General features: G+C 33.1%; 1 protein-coding gene across 1 annotated transcript; it reads right to left on the bottom strand.

Annotated features, from left to right (window-relative positions):
- Positions 1-4,385: 4,385 nt before the first annotated feature.
- LOC120144357 (auxin-responsive protein SAUR71-like) lies at positions 4,386-5,023 on the bottom strand. Its single transcript, XM_039158441.1, has one exon. It carries the CDS (start codon positions 4,851-4,853, stop codon positions 4,386-4,388), a length of 468 nt encoding a protein of 155 aa, XP_039014372.1. The 5' UTR covers positions 4,854-5,023.
- Positions 5,024-20,370: the final 15,347 nt, after the last annotated feature.

Raw genomic sequence — 20,370 nt, 5'->3', positions numbered from 1 at the left:
AGTGGCTAGGCTAACTTTATTCCTTAATGTCAATGAAGCCGAAAAAAATTTCTACAAAAACAATAAACATACCAAGTTAGATATACCAAAAACTACACTGTGAAGATATACCAAAAACAATAAACATAAAAAGTAGTAGTTTATTCTTGAAACTAAAATTTGCAACACTGTTTTGTCTTTTGGTTGAAATGAAAATCGTAACGAGAGAATGACTGTCGCAACGAGAGAAATGAAAATCGCAACGAGAGAATCGCAACGCGAAATGAAAATCGCAACGAGAGAATCGCAACGCGAATGAAAATCGCAATGCGATTTTGGTTTCGCGTTGCGATTTTCATTTCGCGTTGCGATTCTCTCGTTGCGATTTTCATTTTTCTCGTTGCAGATAGTCATTTTCACGTTGCGATTTTCATTTCTCTCGTTGCGACTCTTCTGCAAATTGAAACTTGAATGGATTGCATTACTTCAACCAAAAGACAGAACAAAGACAAAGACAAATACTAACTTGAAAATCGCAACGAGAGAATAACAACGCGAAATGAAAATCGCAACGAGAGTATCGCAACGCGAAATGAAATCTAAGTGAAATGGTTAATCTATTATTGAAATGACCAGTAAACTTATCATCAGTTTCAATATGAAAAACCTACAATAATGCAAAAATTTCAAAATAAAAATAATTAAAAAAACTAACCCTCGGAGGTTGATTTTCCATTTCTGAATATTGTGAGGGATTTCTGACCGTGAATGGTTGTGAGGGATTTCGCCGGAGATGGGGACGGAAATCTTCGGAGATGGGGACGGATTTCGCCGTAGAGAGTGAGAGATGGAGATGGGACTGAGTTGTGATTTTAGGTTATGAGTTGCGATTACGGGATTTTGTCTTAATATTCGTTTTTGTAATTTGAAAATATAATACGCGTAGCGATTATAATGGCGCTTTAAAAATCGCGTTGCGATTTACGGATACGCGTTGCGATTTTACGTATTGTCGTTGCGATTTACGGATACGCGTTGCGATATACGGATACGCATTGCGATTTACGGATACGCGTTGCGATTTACGGATACACGTTGCGATTTACGGATACGCGTTGCGATTTATGTGTTCGCGTTGCGATTTTCATATTCGCGTTGCGATTCTGGAAAATCGCAATGCGAATTTGTACTATCGCATTGCGATTTTCAAGAATCGCGTTGCGATTTTGGAAACTGATTTGCGATTCTGGGGATCGTGTTGCGATTTTTATTTCGCGTTGCGATTTTATTGGTCATTTTGGCAAATCCAAAAAAAATTGGTTAAAATCGTATATTATAAGGCATTTTTGGTCACTGTGGCGATTTTCTCTAAAGAAAATGATGTGTTAAATGTTATATATTTTTCAAACATAATAATTAAATAATTTTTTATTGATAATATCTTTGATTTTTCTTCAAAATATGGAGGAAGTTGGGTTACGCTTTTTGGTCCCACGTCAACCAACCGACCAATCCACAATCAATTTGCATTGTTTGGTAAGAACCCTTATAATTCAAAATATATTTATATTTTAAGTTATATGGCAGCACCTGAGAATCTATTAAGTCTTTAGGAAAAGGGTTCGATTCCCCCTTACGTCACCAACACCAATTAAATTTTAGGTATATAACCTATTAATTTTGGTCTATTTTAGTATTTAAACTTTTTTTTTTTAAATTATGTCTAACGTTTAGGTTTTGTTTCATTTCAGTATCATGTTGTTGAAAACTTAACTCATTTACTACCTAAACTATCGGTTTTTATCCGTTTTAGTCCTAAACTTTCAAAAAAATTCAAAATTTAACACTAAGTTTTTAACGGTGATAAATGAAACAAAAAGTAAACATTTAGGTATGATTTTAAAAAGATTAAAAGTTTAGATACTAAAACGGATCAACATTAATAGTTTAAGTACTAAATGCACAATTTACCCTTAATTTTTTTTCACTCTTCGTCCCATCTCATTTGGGCTAAAACATATATCTCTTAAATGTTCGTAAGACTAAAACAATACAATAGGTTGTTTTTTAAAACACAATATAATGTTTCTATGTATTTAAGGTTAGAGTTGAGCATCAATCGAGTTAAGTTTATGATGTTTCGAGTTCACTCTTTTAGCTCAAGTCTAGCTTTATTTTTTTTATTTAGAATTTGAGTCAAACTTGACAATTTCAACCTCTTGAATTTTCAAATAGGGTATCAAGTAACTCGTGATCTTTCATGAATATATATATATAAGCTCATGGGCTTTCAAGTCGAGCTTCAATTTTTTATTTCGAGTTGAACTTAAAAAATTTAAACTCACAAATTTACGAATTGAATCAAGCTCAATTTGAAAATTTTTAAATCAAATCGAATTCAATAATATTCTAACTCGACTTGACTAATTGTTAATCCGGCTAATACGATCAGTAGTATTTTGTTTAGGTGCCATTCATAATAGTTCAAAGATATGTGTTAGTTCATTGGCCAGCCTTGGAATTGCTTTTATATGGTTACTTGCTAATCATTTTAGGCTCTCGGTCCAATAGCTAAATAAACACCCTTATTAAATCATTAGATTATAGGTTTTTTCTTTTTGATTAAGCTATGGTGATTACAAAGTAGTATCTGTTTTAAATACTCTCAACTGTTTGACAATAAACTCTCAATCACCTTGCTGCAATCGTTGGTGCTCGAACCCGTGATTTCTAGAAACAACAACGATTTCTTTAACCACTAAGATAAGTTGGTCCGTGCTAGATTAGAGGCTAATGCATTTTAACTTGTGACTTGTAAATTTTGGTAAATATTTTTAGACCCAGCAAACTTAATAATTTGAATCGATTTACTCCATCAAAAATTATATATAAATCATGACTCAAATTTAATCCAAAATCTAAAATAAATAAAATTAAATTAAATCAACTTAAATTTTAGTTGGACATATATGAATCTATATCTAATTTGATCCAAACTGAAAATAACTCGATTTAAAATTAACTTAAACTAAAAGTAATCCAAATTTGATTTATCCAAATATTATCTAAATTAATCATTGATTTGTTTTAACTTGATGATCGTCAAAGTGAACAAATAATTTATTTTTATTATTATCTACTTTTAGTAATGTGATATTTAATAAAATCTTGTATGTTTTATTCTCTTTTTATATTATAATAATAGTTAATAACCACACAGTTGATGGTAATTTAATGACTCAATATTATTATACAACCATCATAATTGGTGATAACTTCATGGTTCAATGTTATTATACTACTAGTAAGTTAACTATCATCTTTTTTTATTATCTATTTTTAATTTCATTGGACTCATACTCATCTTTATCCGAATTTTCGTAAAGATCCAAAGGTTAGTCCAAACTAAAAACTCACCAATGTGGTATTAACTAGGATGGACATGAGACCCGAATTCGATCTGATAGGGGTTTTTTTTATAAAAAAAATCAAGCCGGGTTGGGTTTTTAGAGGTTATGTTCAGGTCGGGTTGAGTTCGGGTTTAGGGTGAAAAATATCTGGCCTGACCCAGGAAAAAAATAATTTTACCTTATATATTTATAGATAATTACAATAAGACCCTCTATATATTATTTTTTCTATTAAATCCCTATTTTTATTGAATAAAATTAATACTTTTTTAATAAATATATTATTTCAGACCTAATTCGTTTCGTGTGGAGGGTGTATATTTTTTGGGTCGGGTCGGATTCACCGAAAACCGACCCGTATCTATCTCTAATATTAAAACGATTAAAAAACCAACCGATTGTATATTAACTCGACTCAAAAAGCCACTAATATGATATTGACTTGATGAGAAAAGCAAGCAATCTTTTGGATCATGTGCAATTTGATGAAGAGAGCAGCGCGAACAATTGAATAAGACTCTTGGAGGATTCATAATAAAATATGAAATAAACAATCATAAGAGCTCATGGGTAACCAGAGTAGTGATGGTGCAACAATAAGACAAAAGTGGGACAGCTCAATCCAAACCCACATGACAATGCAATACTCTATTACATGCATGTAGAATCACTGGCATTGCACTTCACTTTCCATGCAATCACACTGTAGTACCATGTGCTTCTTCATCCAAGGTTCCAAACATTCAATTCAGCCAGAAAATTATACACACGAAAACATAGCAACGGAATCAAATTCAGACATTCAACGTTTTCTGTGGTTTATCGATTAACAAATGAAGTAATAAACTAAAACGCTTACATGGTGAGCTTGCTCCAATGTTCAACTTCACAATTCTAGTGAATCTGCAGCTGCAAAAAAATGAAAAGGAAGTTTTGAATTAAGGTGAAGTTTGGAGAATAATGTGGTGGAAAATTGAAATGTGCGATGCAAAGTGATTAAGAAAATGCCTGTTCGGGAGCCGAGGTGTGAACAGGATGATTCTCTATGCACTTGAGCAGATACTTGAACGTCTCGATCTCGCAGGGGAGAGTAAGTCCGCCGTTATGATCGTACCCGAATTCCTCCTCCGCCTTCTCCAGCAAGATCGTGAAGACCGGATGGCTGAGGTAGCTTGTGGGGATGATGAACCTTCGAAGCTCCGGTCCCACGTAAACCGCCAGATATCCCTTCGGGACGTCGGCCGGTGGCTCTGGACCGTGGCTGCTGTCCTCATCGGAATCGTAACGCATAACATCTGTTAGCCTCCTGTTGATCGCCGGTGAGAAAAACCCGGGATCTTCTCCCGAGTGCGGGGTATCCGTTTCCGGCATCGAACATAACGCGACAGGTTGCCACTTTTGAAGGATTTCTTTTAATCTCATGAACTGCCGGATCCCGGACTTGCTCTCGCCTTGATCATCCATTGTTGAATCTTCTGGTTCTTCCTAAAACCGACGACTGGAAAATGATACGAGGAATAAGAAGATGAGAGAAAAAAAACACCCGAAAAGACAAAACAATCGTCAGTGAAATCGAAGTTTGGTAGTTCTTCTGGTTCTGGGTTTTAATTATTTCGAAATGTTTTGCTGTTTCGTTGATTATGGAAGCAACATTTGCTTTGGGTAAAGCGACTGTGTTGGAGGTTGGAGTTTTCTGCTAAATAAAATGCAGTACGGTGTCCATTTCAATGGATTTTAGAGCTCTATTTATCAGTTCATCGGATATTAATTACCCTTAAATCAATTATGTTATGGGTAAAGCATATAAATGGTCACTATACTTTTAGGGTGCTTGCATTTTGGTCACCCAAGTTTTTAAACTTGCAATACAGTCACTGAACTTTTAGTTCGTTTTCAATAAGGTCCCTCCATTAATTTTAGCTGGTGTGGCATGTTAACTCCGTTAAAATCCCTCAACCTTCTTCTTGTTCTTTCATCTTTCTTTTTCTTCTTCCTCTTCTCCTTTCTTCTCTCTTCTTCTTCTTCTCTCTTCTTCTTCTTCTCTTCTTCTTCTTCTTCTTCTTCTTCTTCTTCTTCTTCTTCTTCTTCTATTTGCATAACAAATACATGTATGTTTAACAACCAGGAAATACTTCCCACGCTTCATTTATCAAACATCCATTCCTCAAAATGGAAATTCAACTTTGAATTCATTCATTTTTCTTTTTTAGATTAAACCAAGAGTTTTTGCCCTTATTTTCTGTTAAAATATTGGAAAGATGGTGAAAATAAGGTCCTTTATCCCCATGCATTTGTTAACTACAACTACTAATTCCATTTTTTTAACTTTAAGCCCTATTAATCAAAGTTGTCTTTTCCATTTTACTGGTACTGCAGACGTGATGGTTTTATCACTCACCCAGCTTTTTGTGATGCACTGGCTCCAGAGAGTGCTAGACACCCCACCAACTTAAGCACAATGGGCAATCATTGTCTCTTTGAAAGTAATCATCAAATGAGTTTAGGGCCATTGCAAGACCAGAATCAAGTTTACCCATTGAGTAATCTGTTGCGATTAGGGAGTACTTCTGGACCACCAAAGTTTGATCTCTTTATCGCTCCATCGAATTCTTCTTCATTACAGAACATGCCTTCATCTATGTTTTTCATGGGTGATGTTGTAAACCAAGGGTTTCATCACCAATACCATGGCTACGTGTCATATCTGAACAAACCATTGCATGGGTGATATGATCGCCAATAGAAAAGACCCGGAGAAGTACCCAAGTGGCCCATCACACGAGCAAGGGCTAAGGAGTTTCAAGCAGCCATGGAGAGTATGTTTACATCAAGTTTGGAACGTGATGAAGGAGTAGTAATAAGGGAGGAACATTTTACGTTGCTTATGCATGAATTTGCATGAGAATTTGAAGATTGCATAACATTCATTGCATTTAATAAGTGTGTTGTTCATTCAAGCTTGCATTGCATTTAAATCATCTAGTTCATTTAGGGAAGTAGTTCATTAATTAAACTAGTTCATTCATCAAACTAGTTCATTTATTAAATTAACTCTTAATTGTTTCATGCATGTTTTCAATTAAATATTGAATAAAGTTCACCTTTGTGTCTAGGTGCATGAGAGAAGTTGAACGGTTTCATCATATGCAAGAATGTCAGTCAGAATGTATTCCAATTATGGATGCGATACAGGTGTGTTTGGTTCTAGAAATCAATTGGACATTATTCCTCTATCTCTTAGCTTTCCAACGCCTTTTGAATCACCTTAATCCGATATTGGGAGCTTGAGATATGATCGATTTATTGAAGACAACGCATGCTGGAATTTTGTTACGGGAATTTTATGCATTGATGATTTGGATGAGTTTGAGCCAAGGGAGAGTCTTTTCAACTTCAGCTAAGTGACAAGCCATTGAAGGACTCATAATTCACCCATTCAAGGCATTCAAAGCTGATTGTTATCATCTAAATTCAAGGGTTGTTCATATTCTTCAAGGGAGCATGCTATGACTGGTGATTTAATTCACTTGTTAAGACAATTTTCAGCATGGAATAGCAAGAGTCTTCCACCCCTTGGGCGAAATTAAGGCCAAATTCAGGTTTAAATTGTCTAGATTCATCCCCAAAATGATCTAGAATATTCAGCCAACCTTGAAGATAAGAAGACAAAGCATTCAAGTGCATTTTATCGCTAAGTTGATGAGAATGTTTTCATCTTTTGAGTATTTTCATATGTTGCTTAGACACACTATAAATAGGCACCTTTGGGATCATTTGTAGACACACATTTGAATATATAAAACATCTTTGAGAGGTTTCTTTCATTCTTGTTCTCTTGTAGAACTTTATCGGCTTCAAGATAGTATTGTTGTCTTCATCCATTTCCTTTTATTATAACGTTGGTTCTAGCTCATCTATAGCTAGTGGGTCACGTTCCATCTACTTCCACTTCGATTCCATCTCTTTATATTGTTGGTTCTTAACTCTTATATAGTTACAGGGTTACAATCCATTTCCTTGAGATTCTTCATACTATACACCAACTCCATACTATCTTCACCAACCTTCTCATCCTTTATTTTCCTTAATCACAACCATCACTCTTCCTACGTTGCTAATCCATTTCAACATATCTTTCATCTTTCCATTTCCATATTTTATTTATCTATTTCTATTTTACAACGTTGTTTGCGAATTTCATATTACATTTAAAGTACTGTGGAGTTCTTACTAGAATCACGATCGGGAATTCACATATATGACTCGAAACATATAATCGATATCATATCAATGGGCTTCTGCAACTTCTCCACCTTTAAGGCAGTTCTACTAACAATTCCCACACTTTCAAAAATCTGTTCAATTTAGGATTCTTCTCTAATGCCATTGGTGCCAGCATTATACGTAATAATGAACTTGAATGCATGGGAGATCATATTGGTTTAGGACTCTCCTCTCTTTATAGCACTTCAATACAATATGAGAATATTTGTCCTCACATGTTTACCACTGCATTGATTCAAAAAACTACACAAATAGGTTCAACTACAAGCAACAAAATCAATAATGCTTCCTCTTTGTTAAGGGGATTTGTGAGTTTATTATCGAGTAGGACAAAATGCGATAGACTAATGTTATCCCTAAACTTTGGAAATAATTTCGATGATAACGAAAGTGGTAGAGAAACCCTAAGATCATCACAGATAGAGGATGATAGCAATCTTCAAGGACCGTTGAACTCTCTTGCGAACGTCAACTCTTCCATTTTCGACGGTGGCACAAGCCATAGGCAAAGTAACGACTTTGTAGGGTTCAGAGGACGTGAGTTGCATCAAAATCTTATGGTGGACGCGAGCGGGAGAATAGAAGAAGAAGAAGAAGAAGAAGAATGGGGGTTAACAGGGGTGTGAGAGAAAAAGAAGAGTGAGGTTAACGGGGTGTGAAAGAAGAGAGAAGAAGAGGAAGAAGGAAGAAGAAAAAGGAGATCGGGGGTTTAACGGAGTTAATGTGCCACCTCAGCTAAAACAAACGACGGTTAATGTCAAGGACCTTACTGAAAATGAACTAAAAGTTCAATGGTTGTATTGCAAGTTTTAAAAGTTGGGTGACCAAAATGTAAGCGCCCTAAAAGTTTAAGGACTATTTATATACTTTATCCTTAGTTATTGATTTAATTATTTTATTTAGTTAAATCAATAACTGATGTTAATTACGTGTTTTAACTAAAAGGTCAAACTATGTTTTGGTCTCTATATTATGCTAAAATAAGACATTTAGTCACTATACTTTGATTTGATTTAATTCAAACCCTCTTCCTTTACAATATCACTGGTAAGTGCAAATAATTGATGGTGTTAACTATTCCAATTTCTTCTTAAAACCTCTATTTCTAACTCTTCAGACTAACATGTATGTTTAACATATATATATATACACCCCAAATCCCTATACTTTTTTCGTGTATTTGGAATTGTGTTTCTACTTTTATTTTAACAATTTAATCCTTCTATTTTCTGCAATTTAAAATGTCAAGTTCAAAATGTTAACACCATTAAAATGTTTTTATTAAAATCAAGTGATTAGAACTCTTTTATTGCTACGTGGCCACCGGGTTTTTTTTTCAATTTCAAATGTAATGAACCCAGATTAAAAAACATAATGATGTTAACAGTTGAATTTAATTTTAAAAATCTGAAAAATAAAGAGACTAAATGTCTAAGAACAAAAGGGTAAATATATCAGAGACCATCCAACTATAGCCCTTTTTCATTTCGACCATTATTTTTGAATTCTTATCAATCAGACCACCCAACTATTTAAATGCATTTAATCTGGCAACTAGCTTTTAATAGTTAACGAAAGTGATGACGTGACAGTTAATAAAATTGGTATAATTTACATTTGTCCTTATTACTTACACAATCTATCAAAGTGGTCATAATTTTAAATTAATTCAATATATTTAATCCTCCATTTATATGACGACACGTGTCACGATATCAATGGAGGGTTTTTATTAATTTAATTTGTATGGAAAGAAAGCAAATTAAAACAAAATTATTCTGCATTGTGGGTGGGGAGAATCAAACCTCTACCTCCTTGGATGATAAGGAACAACCTCAACCACCGACTCAAGGTTATTTTCTAATATAATGGTTACTTCAACTAATATTTATCTTATAATTTAATGCAAGCTGGAATAATAAAAATAGAAGCAACACAAAACGATTCAAGTCGGGGCAAATAATATATTTAAAATATATTATTTTCTGGGTGGTTCGAATATAATAAATATGTTACTTTGACCATTTAAAATATAATAAAAATAGAAGCAACACTAAAACGACTTGATTTGAATAAATTAATATTTTAAAATATATTGTTTATATTCAACCCGCCCTACCAAGAAAATATTGTTTATATTCAATCCCCTCAACTTGATTTGAATAAATTAATATTTTAAAATAGTTAAAATAGTATTCGACCCGGATCGAGTTAAACTATTTAAAATATTTGAATATTATTTCAACTATTTAAATTATTTTAACTATTTAAAAATAGTTTAACTCGATCCGGGTCGAATATTATTTCAACTATTTAAAATATTTTAACTATTTAAAAATAGTTTAACTCGATCCGAGTCCAATATTATTTCAACTATTTAAAATATTTTAACTCGATCTGGATTGAATAAATTAAATAGTCAAATATTATTTCAACTATTTAAAATATTTTAACTATTTAAAAATAGTTTAACTTTATCCGGGTCTAATATTATTTCAACTATTTTAAAATATTAATTTATTTGAATCAAGTCGAGGGGTTGAATATAAACAATATATTTTCTGGGTAGGGCGGGTTGGATATAAACAATATATTTTAAAATATTAATTTATTCAAATTAAGTCGTTTTAGTATTGCTTCTATTTTTATTATATTTTAAATGGTCAAAGTAATATATTTATTATATTTGAATCACCCAGAAAATATATTGTTTGTCCCGACTTGATTCGTTTTAGTGTTGCTACTTCAGCACTTCCGTTAACTGTTAACGGCTAGTTGGGTGGTCTAATTGATAAGAATTCAAAAATGATGGTCGAAATGGAAAGGAACTATAGTTGGGTGGTCTCTGGTATAGTTTACCCAAAATAAAAATATGTGTATTAAATTTTAAATGTACGAATAATATAAAGACCTAGAGTATAATTTAATTGTACTTTATACGTGTGAAAAGGTGTTTTTAAAGAAAAATTCTATGTCAACGTCGTAATTGAAATGGTTAACGATGCCAATTATTTGGACTAGCTAGCTAATGATACTATTGAAGTAAATAAACTCAATTATATCGAATTAAAATATTTAGTTATCAATTTTAGGATAGTAGAGGGGTCAAATCATAATTTGACCTTACTGCATAGAGGTCTACTTTTTATTTATTTTTTATTTTTTTGGAGGTGATTAAGTAATTTTTAATTGCATCCAAAAGTAACAAGATAACTTGCTACAGTAGAAAACTAATGAACAACTCCAATTGAATCTAATTATCTCAATACAATGTAAATAACGTATTTTTTAATTCAAATTTAAATATTCAAGCACGGTTTATTTCTATCATAAAAAATTTAGGGTAAAGTACACAAATGATCTCTGACTATATGACATTACTTTGTTGAGTCACCAATTATTAAAAATTACAAAATGATCCTCTAATTATAGGGAGTTACTTTGTTGAGTCCTTTGACTATTGAAAGTTATAAAATAATCAATCAACTATTCATTATATTCCAAACTCGTCCTAGCTCGTAAAAAAATTAATGACAATCTAAGTTAGACGTTAACCTGCTGATTAAGATATGATAAAATTTGATCTCGTAATCTCAAACGACAATCATATATCAGTCAACATGTTAAGGTCAAACTCAGACGACCGTTAATTTTTTAACGGAAAATAATGATTTTGAAACATGATGAATAGTCGGGAGATCATTTTGTAACTTGCAATAGTCGGTGACATATAAAGGAAAATTTAGAATTATCCAAAAATATAATAAATATAATACATAGTAACGTATATTTTATAACTGAAAAAGCAGGTCTAGATTCATTTAATGAATGGTAAAAAATGTTTGGGAATTAGAGTCTCGAATTCATGTTGTAAGGTAGGGGCAATGATATTATTTGTACTGTTTTTATTATTTTTTTGAGAAATATTTATAAAAAATATTGTTTTTTCGAATATTTGATCGAATTTTTTTAATAATTAATATTGTATTTGAATCCTACCATAATCTAGATCTAATTTTCTATGCGAGGTCGTGCAATTTTCTAAACTGCGTGAATCATAGCCAGTTTTCATATACATACATTTATTACTAAAAGATTCCTCCAAGTTTACAAATAATATCTATATGTGAAACTTATCTTTATTCTTTTCCCTCAAAATTTTCAAGGATTTTATGAAAAATTGACTATTACTTTATATATCATAATATCTAAAACAAAATTTAAATTGGTATATAATCATAATCAAAGATCAATTATAATTATAATATACAAATTGATATGAAATTAAAGAAGAATAAAGTTCGAACAACGCAACACGGTTTGATTCGTACAAGAGAAGTGATTCTTTTGTGTTTTTAATTGATCCAAGCAAAGGAAAAGGGGTGGATTAGCACAGAACGTGTCACCTGTAACTGGGCCAAACATCTCTTTTCGTTTGCTTGCACGTGCTTCTTTCATTCTCTGTGGGCCCAGCCTTGTCTCTTATGCTCCTTTTATTTATTTCTATATTTTATTCTCACACCGCCCTAGTTTTTTATATATAAGAAACAAAAAGATGTCTCAAACTAGGGCACTCTTTATATTTTTTTTAAAGTTATAACTTTTATTTTTAAATCGTTTTCAAAATTTTATAATATTATTTATGATTTTTTATTAAGTTAAGATGACTATAAAGTAGTATCTATTCTTAATATTCTCTCAAAAATTTGACAATGAGAGCTCAATCACCTTACTACAACCACTAATGCTCTAACCCCTGACATATATGTCTTAACCGACCTTCAGGTGGGTCCGGAATTGGGCTTCGACTTGAATAAAAATGTTCGAGCCGCCACCGATCATTTTTTTAATGAAAAATTTGGTTGATCAAACATCATCTTACCTGATTTACGTTTTACCGGAAATGCGTCGGATCTAGGAGTCGATTACAGTTAAGGAATGATTAGAACCCTTGAACTGCCCTTTCGGTACCATTTTAATTTCTCGATTGTTTTAATTGCGAAAATTAAAATTAAAATTTAATGACTCGATTTGAATTATTTACCTTTGATCAATTAGAAGTGCCCCTAAAAAAGTTAAAAATTATTAGATCGTGAAATAAATATAAAAAGTTTTTTTAAAAGAATATAAAACGAAAGGATAAAATTGAAACAAAATTAAAGTTGAGGGACCTAATTAATTCTAAAGACGTGCTACAATAAAAAAATAATTAGAGGGGTTAAATTGTAAAAAAAATATAAATTATAAATAAGGACTAAATCGAATTAATTGAAAATTCAGAGGAAAAATTGAGTTAAGTGACAAAAATGAATTACACATCAAACCTTCATGAATGGCGAAAATAATTTTAAAATCTTGTAATTACATAAAGATCCCCTATAAATAGCCCTTTAAACCCAATATAATTATCATTTTCCTCATTTCTCACATTCAACATTCTCTCCCTTCTCTCTAACTCTCTCCCTTCCTTCCTAAACCTGTCGAAACCCGGTCACTCGCCAGTACCAAACCCGCCGCATGGACCACCTCCGGTCGCCGCCCCTGGTGGCCGGAACACAATATCCTAGCCTATTCGAAAGCCCTTTCCACCCCAAGCTAACCCTACCGATCAAATCATCAAATAAGATCCCCCTCGGCGTAGATCTAAGCAGAAACTATTTGGTTTTACCTTTCATCTCTGGCGACCCTTCGGTTCTTAAGCGGCCGTTTACTTTCCTCGACAACGACTCTTCCCTTGCAACTGATGATATCTTTGCTTTTCTACTTCGAACTGTGTTTTTGCTTTGAGTTTTTCTTTGGGGTTTCGATCTTTTTTGGTGTATTCTGCTTGCGTTTATTCGATGTTGTTGTGGATTTTTCTGTTGTTGTTGCTTGGGAATGGTTTCCTTGTTGTTTGCTGATTTTTTATGGTATTTCTCTTGTATGCTTCCCTCTTTTGCTTGGCCTCGCTGGAGGCTTTTTATAGCCTCGATTTTGGGTTATTTTCTAGTCCCGGTCGGGAGAGGATTCGTGGGTTACTTGCTCTAATTTCTTCGTGTGTTGTTAGCTGGGGTTTTAGGGATGGTTCAGTCCCTATCTTTGGCCATTTACTATTTCGATTCCCTGTTCAAGGGCCGAGAAATTCGGCCGGTGCTCGATATGTTCGGGCACGTGACTCCACGTGTGCTCCCGTGCAGTGTCGTTGGCTTGATATAAAACCCTAATTTTAGGATTTTAGGCTGCGTCAGGCCCACCTAATCCAGGTATGCTGGGTTAGGCTTACCCGATTGGGCTTCCTGCTGGACTTTATTGGACCTAAAAATGGAAATAAAAATAAATAAATAGAAATAAAACAAATAAATAATATATATATATATATATATATATATATATATTTCAAAAAAACATTTTCAAAACCCAAACACATTTTCAAAAATAATATTATATATATTTTCCAAAAACATCTTAAAAATATATATTATACATATTTTCAAAAAAAATGTTTTCAAAACTATATATTATATATTTTTTAAAATGTTTTCAAAATTATATGTTATATATATTTTCAAAAATGTTTTCAAAATTATATATTATATATATTTTCAAAAATGTTTTTAAAATTATATATTATATATATTTTAAAAATGTTTTCAAAACTACATATTTATATATTTTCGAACAATGTTTTCAAAACTATATACTATATATATATTTTTTCAAAAATGTTTTCAAAACCATATATTATATATATTATGTATATATACATCAAATAGAACCCCGAAAGAAAATGGGTGACTACAGCTGCCCCTATTTACTCATTATCGTGTAACGAAAATGAGACAAAGACAAAAAAAGCACAAATTTTCGTTCAGTGCATATGGGCTTGGAAATAAGCCTGCTTCTGTGAGAGTTGCTGACTTTTGGGCTTGAAATCCAACTTAAGGTTGTCGTTGAATTCTAATCAACTACTCTTCGCTGTGGAAAACAAAAGAAGACAACTCTCGTTGCTGAGTCATACTACGAGTGACTCTTGAGTTATCTTTGAACATGATAGCCTTCATTCTGAAGTTGAAATCATAACTCAAAATTTGAATCGGAAAGTGGTTTTTTGTCACCAAATCGTAGTCAACATTGGTCTTCTTCTCGGTTTAAAGACCTCGGTATGAAAATTTGACCGAAAAAGTAGTTCCTCGCTACTACCTTATGGTTGATATACCTTCGAGCTAAATGTAATCGAACTCGAAATTTTTTTGTTGATAGATAGCCCTTCTCGCCTTGAGTTATGATGTAAATTAGGCTGGGAGATAGATCTTTGTTGCTAAGTCGTAGCCAACCTATATCTTCTTCTTGACTTAAAGACCTCAGGTTTAAAGTTCAACATGTAAGTAGTTCCTCGCTGCTACCATGCGGTTGATACGCCCTCGAGCTGAAAGGAATCGAACTTGAAAGTTTTTATTGACAAATAGCCCTTCTCGCATTGAGCTATGCTATAAATGGTTCCTCTAAATGAAGGATGGCTCTCCTTCGCGGGTATAAGCCAGTAATAGTTCTTTAGATGACTCCCCTTCATAGCAAAGTCAGGTGAGACGTTCTGCAGGTGATTCCTCTTTGCTGGTCTGAACCAGGTGAGATGATCTTTGGATGGCTTCCCTTCGCAGGAAAGTCATGTGAGATGTTCTTCGAGTGACTTCTCTTTGCGAGAAAGTCAAGTGAGGTAGTCTGTCAGTCGAATATTCGTCGTGGAGTTGAAATCTAGCTTGAAAACTTTAATTAGCCATTCAACATTGAATTAAGCCAAACCCGTTCTGAATTGGCTCTCGAACCCGACTGAATTGGTTCTCAAACCTGATTTGAAGTTGATTCTAAGATCTGTCGATATTGGTTAAGTTAGTTGAGGTGTAGCTCCTCATCACTGAGTTAAGCAACTACCATCGATTTTTTGAATACACTTTTGAATCGAGTATGAAGTTAAAACTTGACTCTAAAGCTGCAAAAATTATCTATACGGAAAATGATAAATGTAATGCTCTTAAGTATGTCTAAGATATATGCAAAATGAATTAGTTTTTGTTTTATTTCTCGGATGGAGTCTCATTCTTTGTCTGCTGGTCTTGTCCTTGGAATCGATCATGTCCCAGTACTAATGGCTTCATGGAAAATATCTGACACTTGCTCATTTGTTAGCTCAATACAATGGTATTTCCCTCTTGATTGTATGGATCAATTTTAATCTAGAGATTCTTGAACGTTCTTTTAGCCTTTGTTTACTCGAGGGAATAAGACTCTTTTGCATTTCGGTTGATGATCAACTACTGGAATTGGTTGAATTCTCATCGTAGTTGGCACATCAATATTTAATGAAAGTTTTCCTTACATGGCTTGGAAGCTCAAATAACAACTTCTAAGGCCAAGTCTACCTTCTCTAGTGTCCATAAAATTATTCTGATTGTCATGAAAAAGGTTGTCGAACAAGAAGGCATGCTGCCTTGAAATTATATCAAGCACCCTCAATGTTTCTTGTGAGTTCTCTGCTTCTTGTACTCGCAGAGTACTTGGAATTTTTCTTTGCATGGGAATCTTGGCAACAAAGCTTATCTTTACTCTACACGTTGTTGAGTTATTAGTGTCTCGCTCTCTTTCTTTCACGCTCATTTGGACTGTCATTATCATCAGGGCTTGCATTCCTGTTGTTTCTCTTTGATATGACATCCTCAAGTACAATAATAAACTCATGCTTCATGAGGAGCCCTATAGTGAACAAATTTCTCATCATCACGGGCTAAACTCTTTCTAGCCAACTCGTTACTGTAGGTCTCTTGCACCTTATTAGACGATCATCTTCATAGTAAAGAGAGACCATGTGTTGGATAAAGCAATCATATGTATTACTTATACTTTCTTTGAAATGATTGGATAGAAATGTTATGTTTTGTTCCTTCCATCTAGTATCACGTCTGGCCATAGATTGTAACAGTACCTTCTTCTTCACAACATCAAGATCTGTTTTGATAGGAACCACGTCAGGAGGCACGAGTTGTAGAAAGAGAAGAGATTGGAAACCTAGAGATGCCCCACATCGTTTAGGTCCTTCAACCGATTTTTCGGGAAACTATGTCTTGTCTGAGATATATCTTCCATTTTTTTAAAAGGTTTGGTATAAAAATGATGTCAGAGTAATTGAAGCAAAGTATCAGTTCACTGAATATCAAATAAACGAATCATACAAGTAGTTTTAAAAAATTTAACCCTTTGATAAGTGTCAATATCCATGGGTGATATGAGAAGACAATGTGATTTGGTTTTGATTTTCATGATTTTCAAATAGGATGTAAACAAAATAGCGCAACTGATGCATTCCACTGTAAGGCCCTTTAGAGAGCATTTCTATTTCAGTTCTCAGGAATATTCCATTTGTTCAAGTTTTACAGACTTCTTAAGCAGAGATAGCGCTGAAATATCGATCTAAAAAAAACCCCTGAGTGCTTTTGTGTAGTCAAATATAACACATGTTTCTTGACTCTCTTAGTCCATCTTTCATCGAACTTTAATTTCAAATCCATGTTTATTTCAGACCTCATCATTTTTCTTTAAATTATACTTTGTTAAACCCGATGTCCACGCTTTAGATTTTGCTGGGAGATTCATCTCGACACATATAGACTATTGTCATGATCTGAATGTACTTGTATTCATAAAGTTAGGGAACTTAACATTACCCCACTACAAGAAAATATACCTTTAATGACACACGAACGATGACACACGCTAATTTATGACTTACAAAATAGGTGTGTAATAAAAAAATATCATGTTTTTTAAAATCTGAACGATTTATGACTTACAATAATGTGTGTCATATTTAATAGTCATAATCCAAAAAATTTGCAAAAACATGGAGTACACTTTTAATTGTGTGTCATCTGTAAAAGTCGTATTTTAATTTCCCCCTATTTTCATCCTTTCCCGCTTCTTCCCCTCCATAACAAAGTTCACGCCGCTTGCTTCCCTATTTTTCTCTTTTTCCCTTTTTCTCTTTGCATCAGTGGGTAATTCTAACGTACGTGGTGGCAGTAAAGGCGGCGGTGGCTCTTGACCCTCTTTATTGCTCCCTTTAGCGGATTCCATCTCTTAGGTTTTCTCTCTCTATTACATTTCCTTTCTTCTTTTCAATGTTTGCTGAAACGAATCTTTAACTTTTCATTTCTTTCGTTTGCAGACATCTACTGGAAGAATGAACACCGCTTGGAGTGTACCGCTGAGATCTGCACTGCTGACGAGAGAGATCGTTACGACAAATCTGTAAGTGTTATATAATTCCATCTTTGATATCTGATTATGAATTACTGCTAGCCTTTAAGACATTGATCGTTTGTTTATCGAATATATTCATAGTAAAAATTCTAGGTTCCTCTTACTCTTGTTAATGTCTCAGCTTCATCTTTTACGTTACTGTTATTCTATAATGTGGTTTTCAGTGCATTTATGTTTTGCATTTTTCTGGACATATATTATGATCTCATGGATTTACCTGCATAATGACTTAATTCATTTATTGATGTTGCTGGGTGATATTTTGAATATTTTATTTATTTATTTGTGGCACTTCTAACTGGTGTTTGGTTATTGAGAATTGAAATGAAACATTTGTGCTTGGTTCCTCTTTCCTTTACCTCCATCTTTTTGGTCTATGAAATATAGTAATATCCCAATAATAACAGTGCGAACCAACTTACCCAGTAGCCTTTGCCAACAATTAGTGCTGAAACGAAAGAGGCTCCTAAGGAATATAGCAGACCACTATTTGTATTTTGACCAAGATTAAAAAAAATGACCAACTCGCTTCCCTTTCATAGTATGTTTTTGTTCAAAGTTATTTAAGCAAAAGTGTTTTATTCTTTATGTATTATAAGACCTTTCTACTTGTAAATATCCCCCTAATGTTGATGAATAAAATATGAGAAAGTATTCTCTTGCTAATATTTTTACAACTAGAATATAGAGTACATTAATCAAGGGAAGAGTTTGGGTAAGTTCCACTAGGAATAGACTCTGAGTAGTGCATTGGATGATTGATTTTTAAATGAACCTATATCAAGAATCGAGGAATCTGTTTCATGTCTTCATAGTATAAGAATGATGCAGTCTAAATCTAGAATTTGTAATGTTGATATAATATTGTGTATCCATTTGTTATTCCTCTTCAATTTATACTTTGGTTGCAGCAGGAAATTAGTCGTAATGATTCTTTACTGATGTTTGCATTCCTGCAGATTAAGGACGACACAAAAAGACCGGTATACTGTGCCTTAATACAGTTGTTACAGGCCAAAGACCTATCTGTGAGAGTATGTTCTATCAGTTTTCTTTTCCTTTTTCATGACGTTTCCATGCTTCTTTCTCTGCCCCTTCATAATAACCTATTTATGAAGGTTTTGTACTTTGCTCACTATGTTGTGTTTTATTGGTTTAGCTAGCTGCCTGCAGATCATTGTGTTTTCATATTGAAGATGCAAACTTTTCAGGGAAGGATTTTTCAGATCTACTTCATGTTTGCTGGGTTTCATGTTTTAATTTGGTCAAAGAAGTTCAAGAGATTGAATTAAAGGTAGTTATGTTGTTGGTTGTTGTTGATGTTCACTACTTGCTTAGGCATTATTTTCCTTTCATTTTTATAGAATAGGTAATTTATCTTACTGGACTGTGGAAAATTTCTATAATCTATACTCAGCTTAAATATTTCTTTCATGCATGTATGACCTCTGATGATAATATTGAATAGACGTGCATATTACTTGAAAACCTTTTTGTACCGGCGTGCTTTGCTTGTTCCTACTTTAGATAATTTTTGTCGTGATTTGTTTCAGTAATATGGATTCTCAAATATGAGATGCAAATTCTGGCATTGGGAGTCTGTCTAGATTTAAATGGGTCTTTGTTTTTGTTTGTAAGCTTAAATGCACTTGTATATGCAACTGTATATCCTGGCATTTAATTCACATTTTACTTAGTTTGTTTCTTTTCACATAAATTTCAGGTCCAGGTTTTAAATTTGATATATGTTCTTCTGGGCCACGTCAATGAAGTCATCCCATATGCTAACAACTTGATGCAGTTTTTCCAGACGGTATTGTTGAGATGTTGTGTTATTACTTAAATGCACTACATCTACTCTCCAAACTCGGATTTTGGACTGGATGTTAAATAATTTTAAATGATATAATATATACCTAAGGTTGAGGATCGAATGTTACTAAATTTTGGTTTAGTCTTTGTACTAGCAATGGTTGTGATTTTAGAACCACTGCTACAGGAATTTTATTATGTTCTTTGGTATAGTGATTTTGAAATTGTTTAATTTCTATCGTTTCAGTTTTTTAAAGATCGACACTACCTGGACAAGGAATGGGATCAATACTTCTCTGTGAGTCGAAGCTAACTATTTTCTTCTCTTTGTTTTTGATTTTTTAATTCTTCAAGGTTATTTGTTTCCTTTTTAACTAATTTTTTTATTAAATCAGAGAAGTGGAAGAAAAGTTATTTTTGGAGGTAAATCACTTAACATTTTCACTTATATATTATCCGTTCAATATTTATTTTGTGGTAAATAAATAGACTGCCTACTAATACTATTTTCCTGAGTTTGAATCCACAATAAGTTCTTTGTTAATGCTAGGTTATTTGGAAATGTACTTGTTTTAATTGAGTTCGAGTAAATGAG

The sequence above is a fragment of the Hibiscus syriacus genome, unplaced genomic scaffold (genome assembly GCF_006381635.1).
Source record: "Hibiscus syriacus cultivar Baekdansim isolate YM2019G1 unplaced genomic scaffold, ASM638163v2 tig00002317_pilon, whole genome shotgun sequence".
Lineage (NCBI taxonomy): Eukaryota > Viridiplantae > Streptophyta > Magnoliopsida > Malvales > Malvaceae > Hibiscus > Hibiscus syriacus.
This window is presented reverse-complemented; position numbering and strand designations above follow the sequence as displayed.